Source organism: Lissotriton helveticus, chromosome 2_1 (genome assembly GCF_964261635.1).
Source record: "Lissotriton helveticus chromosome 2_1, aLisHel1.1, whole genome shotgun sequence".
NCBI classification, from domain to species: Eukaryota; Metazoa; Chordata; class Amphibia; order Caudata; family Salamandridae; genus Lissotriton; species Lissotriton helveticus.
The window spans coordinates 20,069,183-20,081,299 of NC_136059.1; the positions used below are offsets into that span (position 1 = coordinate 20,069,183).

Sequence of the window (12,117 nt, forward strand, 5' to 3'; positions counted from 1 at the left end):
TTGAAATTGCATTCAGATTTTGCGAATCGCAATTTGAAATTCACAAAATGTGATTGCCTTCCCATTGATTCCTATGGGCCTTTTGGCCCATAGGAATCAATGGGAAGGGTTTTCCTTAATTGCGATTCGCAAATTAAGGAAAAATACCGAATCGCAAAAATAAATGCGAATTGTTCATGCATTGCCGTTTGCGATTTCTAAATTGCGATTCCTTAATTTTCGCAATTTAGGAATCGCAAACGGCAACAATGATGCATCTACCGCTCCATGTCTTTAATTGCATAATTTTGATTTTTCTAAATTCTTTTTTCTTTCAACTTTGGCACCTTTAGTGTTTTGTTTGTGGCTATGGAGGTGGATGGGTCTACCATGGAGAGCCGGAGCCTGGTAGAGCAGAGGGCTGAGAGCGTGGAGGTTAAGCAGGTCATCCAAGGAGGAGAATTTCCATGAAGCCATCGGGGCGTGGCAAGAGGTTCAGCAGCTCCACCCCACCTCGATGGAGGATGAGGCGATCGAAGAAACCCAGAGAGAGGAGGGTTAGATCATCTTCTGCCTCAAAGAATCGCCTCATATGCACCTTCCAGAACCTTGTCCCTACCATTTAGCCCTCGTTGAGTTTCATCTTGAGTTACACATGCGCTGAGCCATCCTGGTGTGGGTCCGTTTGATTTACCGACACTAGAGACAAACTCTTTGGTTCCCATCCTTCAGGAATCACCCATGTGCCAGGGAGTGTCCATGGCTGGCCTGAATTTATGTTCACAGTCTGTATTTCATGTTTGGGTGTCTGGGAGGTAAATTACATTTTGCACGTGGAATTTGGGTAATTTCGCGTTCCGTGGAGAATGCGGAATTTCGAAAAATTCTGCGATCTGCGACTGTGCAGAATTTTTTGCTTGTTTGCGCTTTCAAAATATGTGTTTGCGACATATTTCCCCCCGAGCACGCAAACAGCGTTCGCGAACAGGAAAAACCATTGCGAATGGGCTGAACAAGCAATTTCGCGTGTTCGCGGAACTCTGCGTGCTCGTGGGGACTTTTTTTACCGTTTCACAGAGCTTTCCGTAGCGCGACTACGCACATTCCGCCCAGCCCTAGTGCCAGGACACCTGTCTTTGCTCACCTCTCAGGTGCAGGGAGAGCTCCAAAGGACGTTGGTCTCACAAGTGTAAGCTGGGCGCAGGGCGGATGGGGTACATCACTGAGAATAGGCGTTGGAAGAAGGCGATAAAGTGACCCAAACAGAGTAAGGCAGTAGAAGAAGATGTGGAGAGCAGTAGAAGAAGATGTGGAGAGCAGTAGAGAAGATGTGGAGAGCAGTGGAGAGAACAGTGGAAGCTAAGATAAGGAGAAGAAACAGAGGCAGCAGGTGAGGGAAGAAGGAAGGGGTGTGACTGAGCACACCCCTGATATGTGAAATCAAAGTCACATATCAGGCTCTTAACCAGGGCACTGCACGTGTCGTGTAGGCTGCATTAAGGACCATCTCGCCTTCAGGAAACAACTCAAGACCTGGCTGTTTGAGCAGTAGCATACCCCTCCCCCCAAGCGCCTTGAGACCCTCCCGGGTGAGTAGTGTGCTATACAAATGGCATGATTGATTAATGCACCTTAGAAAGAGAATATTAATGACCTTATGGTGGAGGTGTTCACCTCTAAACAAGCATTCACAAAGCCAAATCCACACCTTTTCATCTCTTTTATTAATGGTATCTAAAATGAACATTACACTTGCAGACGCCATTAAGGTTGAAAGAGAGGGCGGCGAGGATAGCGCCTCGGGGTGGGAGGCTCTCAGGCTTCAAGGAGCAGGCTTTCCTCTCAACACTGGTTCTTCACTTTGCCGTAAACTTGTGTCTGGGTGCTGGGTGTCTCACTCTGGGGTCCAGTCCATGGTCAGGCCGCTGTGCCTTTTTTCGCAACATACTTTGAGAAGGAGACTGACCCAAACCTGTGTTATGGGAATAACAAATATGTTAGAAATATGTCACGAGAGCTACATAACAAAGAAAGGTTCTTCTTAGTATTGCAACAGAGGGCATAAAACTCCTGGTGCAAAACACTCAAACCAAGCCCCCGCGCGGAGACTAACCCTGGGCGAAGCACTACGCTACACTCGCTCAGTTTGCGAAGTTTTCGCAACTTCGCACTATGCGAGCTGCACGTAGCACAGTGCGAACATGCGTAGTGCAGCGTAGCGTAGTGCAGCGCTCACTTTTTGCTTGTTCGTGGTCCTGAACGTCATGTTCGCGACCGCGAGCAAGCAAAATTACATTCCGGCGAGATTCTCAACGCGAGGAGGTCAGGTCTCTCATTGTGAGTGGTTGCGCATGCTCGCGACCGCTCTCAATGAGAAACTACCTGTTCGCGTTGAGAAAGCTGCCGCTCGAGTAATAATCTACTCGAGCAGCAGAAAACTACATCTCGCACTGTGCAAGATGCCGTTTTCAATGCTTGCACAGTACCAGATGCTTGTCCGCACTGTGCAATCATTGAAAACGCATCTTGCACAGTGCGAACATGCTACTACGCAGCTCGCGTAGTGCTACGTGAAGTTCGCGTAGTGCGAAGTGCACTTCGCGTAGCTTCGCGTAGCGCTACTTCGTGAACTACGCCCACCCTTAGGCCAGAGACCACATGAGCTGCAGCAGAGGGGGTGTTACTGGCACACTTCAGGGTGCCTCACATCTTGTGCACACGCAGTTGTTCCCTGGGAGATGCATTTGCCAGATGTGACCATGCCAACGGTTTCCCCTTAACAGAATATGAAAGCACGGACCTCTGCTGACCCGCAGACTCTGCCCCTGGGTCGCCTGCACCAGCTGTGAACCCTGGTGAAAAGCATCTCATTGACAGTCTTTAAACCTCCTCGCCTCTCATTTTTAAGACCTCAGGTGACAGATTACACACAAAGAGACTTTCCTCTGTCCTGATGAAGCCTCTCCAATATGATGCTGAAACATTAGCCGAAACAATACCAGAGAGTAGACAGTTTAAAGATCTGTATAAAATCAGCCCTGAATAGACTGATATCTTTAAAGTATCCATGTAACTGCACACAATACAGAGTCATCATGTCTGCTCCCACAGGACTGCAGATCCAAGGCTGCGGTGTATTATTATTCAGCAATCCTTTCCTGGCAAATGTCTAGAATTTTTAATTTGAGAAGGTCATAATTATTTTAATGCAATAATCCAATTTGCAATATTGTTAATTGATTGAAGTCCATCCAGATAAGGCAATGACCGGTAGGTGCATGGGGCACATTGGGATGGATTTCCTTTTCGAACTGGCTGATAGTATATATAGTACCATTGGAATCATTTAGTTGTATTAATTAATAAATTAATATTTTTTATTATAATATAATTTATTTTATTATATTTTTTATTATTTTAATATATATATATTTTTATTATTATAAAATAAATATATATTAAAATATAAAAACAATAAATTAATCCCATTTAGGCTTGGCATCACTGAAGACACCCTCAATCTGTACTAATGCCTCATGTCAGAATGACTCTACATTGCAAGCCGTTTCTAGCTCCCCGCGGAGACCCTTGCTCGCCTTGCGTCTCTGACACAAGCTATGGGGGCGTATTTATGAAAACAGTGGCGCAATGTAGCACAGCAGGTGCAGCCCCGCGTCTCTGGGAAAGGGCAGAAATGCACCGCATGTATCCAATGCTGCGCACTCCTGTCTCTTCTCCGTGTGCTGGCGCTGTTCCGGCAGCCTCGCGCCAACGCAGGCACCCTTGCACCACCTCCGTTGCAGGCAGGATTGTTTTTTGTACAGGAAGAGGCCCTTTCCTGCACAGAAACTATCCCCAGAGGCACAAACCTCTATCTCTGTGGCCTGAAGAGATCAGCACACATTGAAAGAGTCAAAAATAAACAAGTCCTTGTAAATGCAGGAATATGTCAAAAAGTCTGGGAGTTGCGTGGAAACACCCACCGCAGCGCCTATGGAACGCCTCCCTTGCGCGGAGCGAGGCAACGCAGCTAATTCTGCTGCGCTGCCTTACTACAGATTTTCGAAGCCATTCAATGACGTGCAAATTGGCTTCGCGTGGCTTCATAAATCTGACTTAGAGGCTTGTGTCACGCATGTACCACTTAGCGTGGTGCAAACCTCTCATAAATATGCCAGTTAGTACCAGACATGAAGAGAGCACACCATGTGCATGGGCAGCGCCAGAGTGCCGCGACACGACAGAGCCCAATCATTCGCTGCAAGATGCCATAGCAAACAGCACAATTGATGAACTGTGATTTATTCAGAAAATTCAGTTACATAAATATGAATGTCGTTGCTACGGAAACATCATGACTCCCTGAGACCTGGGGCCTCGAAGGGGGGGGGGCAACAGAACAGAAACTCAATGAAGCCCCATGATTCCCCTTTACTTCCTGCTGGACATGGCCCTCTCTGCAGGGTCACCCCTTCACTTTTTGCAGTCACCCCTCCTGTTTTTCTGAATTTGATTTTGTTGGCTTTAAGGCTCTTGGCACTTTACCCAGGTTGGGCCTTAGGCATGTGCAAGCTGTGCACCTGCACAGGGCCGCCAAACCCCAGGGGCCGCCACGCCAACATATATTCTCAATATAATAATCCTCTGAGGATGTTTACATATTTGCGGGGAGGCCCCTGGCAGGGATTTGGGGGCCTCCGGCTCTGTTCCACTTCCAAACACCCTGGCCCCCCCCCTTCACTGGCCTCCGCGCTCTGCCCCGCCCGGACCCCCCCACACCCCACCTTCACTGGCCTCCGCGCTCTGCCCCGCCCGGACCCCCTCTTCCGGGCCCCCTACCTACGCTCCGTGCCCAGGGCCGCCATGAGCCTAGAGCCGCCCCTGCTTTACCTCTGCTAAGCAGTGCTAACGCGCGTGTGCTCTCTCCTTTAGAAATGGTAAAACTGGCTAACACCCAATTGGTACAATTAATTTATCCATAAGTCCCTAGTTAGTGGTACCGCAGGTAGCCAGGACCTGTAACTTAAATGCTACTAGTAGATCTGCAACGCTTATTGTAGCACCCACTTGAGTAGCCTATGAAGACGTGCCCCGGGCCTGTGATCGCAGCCTGTGTGCGGAGTTTTAAAGGGCCATATCTACCTGACAAAAGAAACCTTTAGCCCAGCCTCAGCCTTCCTTTCTAATACATATGTCATACCTTGGACCGGCCCTCAACGCCCGCAGGGCAGGGCGCATTGTGTTTAAAAGCAGCAGCAGCTCCTTGGCTAAGGCGAAGGAGCATCGCCCCACTGCCCCCAGAGCAGAGCAAAGGAACAATCCAATGATAAAAACACAAGGTGTTATCTTATTACTTGTGGTTTGGAGCCAGGTTAGGGCGGAGTGGGCTGGGGTCTCATCAGAGGGGGTAGGAGGAGTCGTGGCACTCTCTAAGTGAGCATGATGGTTTGGCCGGCCGTCCTGGGCCGCTCACATCATTATGTGAATACAGCATTTCTCCATCTGGCTGTGGTGCACATCTGGATGAAGATCAGTCCCAGGCTCCCAGGCACTGCCTGAGTGGCCAAACAGGCCTCTCAGGCCAATCACGACAGTGTTGTCATAGCCCCTCCTCACAAACCCTGCTGAGATCCCTAGCAGCTCTCCCCCACACATCAGTGGCCCCTCCTCACAAACCCTGCTGAGAACCCTAGCAGCTCTCCCCCACACATCAGTGGCCCCTCTCACAAACCCTGCTGAGATCCCTAGCAGCTCTCCCCCACACATCACTGGCCCCTCCTCACAAACACTGCTGAGATCCCTAGAAGCTCTCCCCCACACATCAGTGGCCCCTCTCACAAACCCCGCTGAGATCCCTAGCAGCTCTCCTCAACACATCAGTGGCCCCTCCTCACAAACCCTGCTGAGATCCCTAGCAGCTCTCCCCCACACATCAGTGGCCCCTCTCACAATCCCTGCTGAGATCCCTAGCAGCTCTCCCCCACACATCAGTGGCCCCTCTCACAAACCCTGCTGAGATCCCTAGCAGCTCTCCCCCACACATCAGTGGCCCCTCTCACAAACCCTGCTGAGATCCCTAGCAGCTCTCCCCCACACATCAGTGGCCCCTCTCACAAACCCTGCTGAGATCCCTAGCAGCTCTCCCCCACACATCAGTGGCCCCTCTCACAAACCCTGCTGAGAACCCTAGCAGCTCTCCCCCACACATCAGTGGCCCCTCTCACAAACCCTGCTGAGATCCCTAGCAGCTCTCCCCCACACATCAATGGTTCCTCTCACAAACCCTGCTGAGATCCCTAGCAGCTCTCCCCCACACATCAGTGGCCCCTCTCACAAACCCTGCTGAGATCCCTAGCTTGATAATCCCTCCCCACACATCAATGGACCCTCCTCAGAAACCCTGCTGAGATCCCTAGCAGCTCTCCCCCACACATCAGTGGCCCCTCTCACAAACCCTGCTGAGATCCCTAGCAGCTCTCCCCCACACATCAGTGGCCCCTCCTCACAAACACTGCTGAGATCCCTAGCAGCTCTCCCCCACACATCAGTGGCCCCTCTCTCAAACCCTGCTGAGATCCCTAGCAGCTCTCCCCCACACATCAGTGGCCCCTCTCACAAACCCTGCTGAGATCCCTAGAATCTCTCCCCCACACATCAGTGGCCCCTCCTCACAAACCCTGCTGAGATCCCTAGCAGCTCTCCCCCACACATCAGTGGCCCCTCTCTCAAACCCTGCTGAGATCCCTAGCAGCTCTCCCCCACACATCAGTGGCCCCTCTCACAAACCCTGCTGAGAACCCTAGCAGCTCTCCCCCACACATCAGTGGCCCCTCTCACAAACCCTGCTGAGATCCCTAGCAGCTCTCCCCCACACATCAGTGGCCCCTCCTCACAAACCCTGCTGAGATCCCTAGCAGCTCTCCCCCACACATCAGTGGCCCCTCTCACAAACCCTGCTGAGATCCCTAGCAGCTCTGGCCCACACATCAGTGGCCCCTCTCACAAACCCTGCTGAGATCCCTAGCAGCTCTCCCCCACACATCAATGGTTCCTCTCATAAACCCTGCTGAGATCCCTAGCAGCTCTCCCCCACACATCAATGGCTCCTCTCACAAACCCTGCTGAGATCCCTAGCAGCTCTCCCCCACACATCAGTGGCCCCTCTCACAAACCCTGCTGAGATCCCTAGCAGCTCTCCCCCACACATCAGTGGCCCCTCTCACAAACCCTGCTGAGATCCCTAGCAGCTCTCCCCCACACATCAGTGGCCCCTCTCACAAACCCTGCTGAGATCCCTAGAATCTCTCCCCCACACATCAGTGGCCCCTCCTCACAAACCCTGCTGAGATCCCTAGCAGCTCTCCCCCACACATCAGTGGCCCCTCTCTCAAACCCTGCTGAGATCCCTAGCAGCTCTCCCCCACACATCAGTGGCCCCTCTCACAAACCCTGCTGAGAACCCTAGCAGCTCTCCCCCACACATCAGTGGCCCCTCTCACAAACCCCGCTGAGATCCCTAGCAGCTCTCCCCCACACATCAGTGGCCCCTCTCACAAACCCTGCTGAGATCCCTAGCAGCTCTCCCCCACACATCAGTGGCCCCTCCTCACAAACCCTGCTGAGATCCCTAGCAGCTCTCCCCCACACATCAGTGGCCCCTCTCACAAACCCTGCTGAGAACCCTAGCAGCTCTCCCCCACACATCAGTGGCCCCTCTCACAAACCCTGCTGAGAACCCTAGCAGCTCTGGCCCTCACATCAGTGGCCCCTCTCACAAACCCTGCTGAGATCCCTAGCAGCTCTCCCCCACACATCAGTGGCCCCTCTCTCAAACCCTGCTGAGATCCCTAGCAGCTCTCCCCCACACATCAGTGGCCCCTCTCACAAACCCTGCTGAGATCCCTAGCAGCTCTCCCCCACACATCAGTGGCCCCTCCTCACAAACCCTGCTGAGATCCGTAGCAGCTCTCCCCCACACATCAGTGGCCCCTCTCACAAACCCTGCTGAGATCCCTAGCAGCTCTCCCCCACACATCAGTGGCCCCTCCTCACAAACCCTGCTGAGATCCCTAGCAGCTCTCCCACACACATCAGTGGCCCCTCTCTCAAACCCTGCTGAGATCCCTAGCAGCTCTCCCCCACACATCAGTGGCCCCTCTCACAAACCCTGCTGAGATCCCTAGCAGCTCTCCCCCACACATCAGTGGCCCCTCTCACAAACCCTGCTGAGATCCCTAGCAGCTCTCCCCCACACATCAGTGGCCCCTCTCACAAACCCTGCTGAGATCCCTAGCAGCTCTCCCCCACACATCAGTGGCCCCTCTCACAAACCCTGCTGAGATCCCTAGCAGCTCTCCCCCACACATCAGTGGCCCCTCTCACAAACCCTGCTGAGATCCCTAGCAGCTCTCCCCCACACATCAGTGGCCCCTCTCACAAACCCTGCTGAGATCCCTAGCTTGATAATCCCTCCCCACACATCAATGGACCCTCCTCAGAAACCCTGCTGAGATCCCTAGCAGCTCTCCCCCACACATCAGTGGCCCCTCTCACAAACCCTGCTGAGATCCCTAGCAGCTCTCCCCCACACATCAGTGGCCCCTCCTCACAAACACTGCTGAGATCCCTAGCAGCTCTCCCCCACACATCAGTGGCCCCTCTCTCAAACCCTGCTGAGATCCCTAGCAGCTCTCCCCCACACATCAGTGGCTCCTCTCACAAACCCTGCTGAGATCCCTAGAAGCTCTCCCCCACACATCAGTGGCCCCTCCTCACAAACACTGCTGAGATCCCTAGCAGCTCTCCCCCACACATCAGTGGCCCCTCTCTCAAACCCTGCTGAGATCCCTAGCAGCTCTCCCCCACACATCAGTGGCCCCTCTCACAAACCCTGCTGAGAACCCTAGCAGCTCTCCCCCACACATCAGTGGCCCCTCTCACAAACCCTGCTGAGATCCCTAGCAGCTCTCCCCCACACATCAGTGGCCCCTCTCTCAAACCCTGCTGAGATCCCTAGCAGCTCTCCCCCACACATCAGTGGCCCCTCTCACAAACCCTGCTGAGATCCCTAGCAGCTCTCCGCCACACATCAGTGGCCCCTCTCACAAACCCTGCTGAGAACCCTAGCAGCTCTCCCCCACACATCAGTGGCCCCTCTCACAAACCCTGCTGAGATCCCTAGCAGCTCTCCCCCACACATCAGTGGCCCCTCTCACAAACCCTGGAGAGATCCCTAGCAGCTCTCCCCCACACATCAGTGGCCCCTCTCACAAACCCTGCTGAGATCCCTAGCAGCTCTCCCCCACACATCAGTGGCCCCTCTCTCAAACCCTGCTGAGATCCCTAGCAGCTCTCCCCCACACATCAGTGGCCCCTCTCACAAACCCCGCTGAGAACCCTAGCAGCTCTCCCCCACACATCAGTGGCCCCTCTCACAAAACCTGCTGAGATCCCTAGCAGCTCTCCCCCACACATCTGTGGCCCATCTCACAAACCCTGCTGAGATCCCTAGCAGCTCTCCCCCACACATCAGTGGCCCCTCTCACAAACCCTGCTGAGATCCCTAGCAGCTCTCCCCCACACATCAGTGGCCCCTCTCACAAACCCTGCTGAGAACCCTAGCAGCTCTCCCCACACATCAGTGGCCCCTCTCTCAAACCCTGCTGAGATCCCTAGCTTGATAATCCCTCCCCACACATCAATGGACCCTCCTCAGAAACCCTGCTGAGATCCCTAGCAGCTCTCCCCCACACATCAGTGGCCCCTCTCACAAACCCTGCTGAGATCCCTAGCAGCTCTCCCCCACACATCAGTGGCCCCTCTCACAAACCCTGCTGAGATCCCTAGCAGCTCTCCCCCACACATCAGTGGCCCCTCCTCACAAACACTGCTGAGATCCCTAGCAGCTCTCCCCCACACATCAGTGCCCCCTCTCTCAAACCCTGCTGAGATCCCTAGCAGCTCTCCCCCACACATCAGTGGCCCCTCTCACAAACCCTGCTGAGAACCCTAGCAGCTCTCCCCCACACATCAGTGCCCCCTCTCTCAAACCCTGCTGAGATCCCTAGCAGCTCTCCCCCACACATCAGTGGCCCCTCTCACAAACCCTGCTGAGATCCCTAGCAGCTCTCCCCCACACATCAGTGGCCCCTCTCACAAACCCTGCTGAGATCCCTAGCAGCTCTCCCCCACACATCAGTGGCCCCTCTCACAAACCCTGGAGAGATCCCTAGCAGCTCTCCCCCACACATCAGTGGCCCCTCTCACAAACCCTGCTGAGATCCCTAGCAGCTCTCCCCCACACATCAGTGGCCCCTCTCTCAAACCCTGCTGAGATCCCTAGCAGCTCTCCCCCACACATCAGTGGCCCCTCTCACAAACCCCGCTGAGAACCCTAGCAGCTCTCCCCCACACATCAGTGGCCCCTCTCACAAAACCTGCTGAGATCCCTAGCAGCTCTCCCCCACACATCAGTGGCCCATCTCACAAACCCTGCTGAGATCCCTAGCAGCTCTCCCCCACACATCAGTGGCCCCTCCCACAAACCCTGCTGAGATCCCTAGCAGCTCTCCCCCACACATCAGTGGCCCCTCTCACAAACCCTGCTGAGATCCCTAGCTTGATAATCCCTCCCCACACATCAATGGACCCTCCTCAGAAACCCTGCTGAGATCCCTAGCAGCTCTCCCCCACACATCAGTGGCCCCTCTCTCAAACCCTGCTGAGATCCCTAGCAGCTCTCCCCCACACATCAGTGGACCCTCTCACAAACCCCGCTGAGAACCCTAGCAGCTCTCCCCCACACATCAGTGGCCCCTCTCACAAAACCTGCTGAGATCCCTAGCAGCTCTCCCCCACACATCAGTGGCCCCTCTCACAAACCCTGCTGAGATCCCTAGCAGCTCTCCCCCACACATCAGTGGCCCCTCTCACAAACCCTGCTGAGATCCCTAGCTTGATAATCCCTCCCCACACATCAATGGACCCTCCTCAGAAACCCTGCTGAGATCCCTAGCAGCTCTCCCCCACACATCAGTGGCCCCTCTCACAAACCCTGCTGAGATCCCTAGCAGCTCTCCCCCACACATCAGTGGCCCCTCTCAAAAACACTGCTGAGATCCCTAGCAGCTCTCCCCCACACATCAGTGCCCCCTCTCTCAAACCCTGCTGAGATCCCTAGCAGCTCTCCCCCACACATCAGTGGCCCCTCTCACAAACCCTGCTGAGAACCCTAGCAGCTCTCCCCCACACATCAGTGCCCCCTCTCTCAAACCCTGCTGAGATCCCTAGCAGCTCTCCCCCACACATCAGTGGCCCCTCTCACAAACCCTGCTGAGATCCCTAGCAGCTCTCCCCCACACATCAGTGGCCCCTCTCACGAACCCTGCTGAGATCCCTAGCAGCTCTCCCCCACACATCAGTGGCCCCTCTCACAAACCCTGGAGAGATCCCTAGCAGCTCTCCCCCACACATCAGTGGCCCCTCTCACAAACCCTGCTGAGATCCCTAGCAGCTCTCCCCCACACATCAGTGGCCCCTCTCTCAAACCCTGCTGAGATCCCTAGCAGCTCTCCCCCACACATCAGTGGCCCCTCTCACAAACCCCGCTGAGAACCCTAGCAGCTCTCCCCCACACATCAGTGGCCCCTCTCACAAAACCTGCTGAGATCCCTAGCAGCTCTCCCCCACACATCAGTGGCCCATCTCACAAACCCTGCTGAGATCCCTAGCAGCTCTCCCCCACACATCAGTGGCCCCTCTCACAAACCCTGCTGAGATCCCTAGCAGCTCTCCCCCACACATCAGTGGCCCCTCTCACAAACCCTGCTGAGATCCCTAGCTTGATAATCCCTCCCCACACATCAATGGACCCTCCTCAGAAACCCTGCTGAGATCCCTAGCAGCTCTCCCCCACACATCAGTGGCCCCTCTCACAAACCCTGCTGAGATCCCTAGCAGCTCTCCCCCACACATCAGTGGCCCCTCTCACAAACCCTGCTGAGATCCCTAGCAGCTCTCCCCCACACATCAGTGGCCCCTCCTCACAAACACTGCTGAGATCCCTAGCAGCTCTCCCCCACACATCAGTGCCCCTCTCTCAAACCCTGCTGAGATCCCTAGCAGCTCTCCCCCACACAT

At 54.4% G+C, this 12,117-nt stretch overlaps 1 protein-coding gene across 2 annotated transcripts in view; it reads right to left on the minus strand.

Annotated features, from left to right (window-relative positions):
• Window positions 1-1,682: 1,682 nt before the first annotated feature.
• LOC144819184 (avidin-related protein 1-like) overlaps window positions 1,683-12,117 on the minus strand; it is a 64,398-nt gene continuing 53,963 nt past the window's right edge. For both annotated transcript variants that reach the window (XM_078677158.1, XM_078677157.1), the window contains exon 4: window positions 1,683-1,951. In XM_078677158.1, coding sequence (XP_078533284.1) covers window positions 1,897-1,951 — 55 coding nt within the window. In that variant the 3' untranslated portion in view covers window positions 1,683-1,896. The remainder of the gene's footprint in view (window positions 1,952-12,117) is intronic.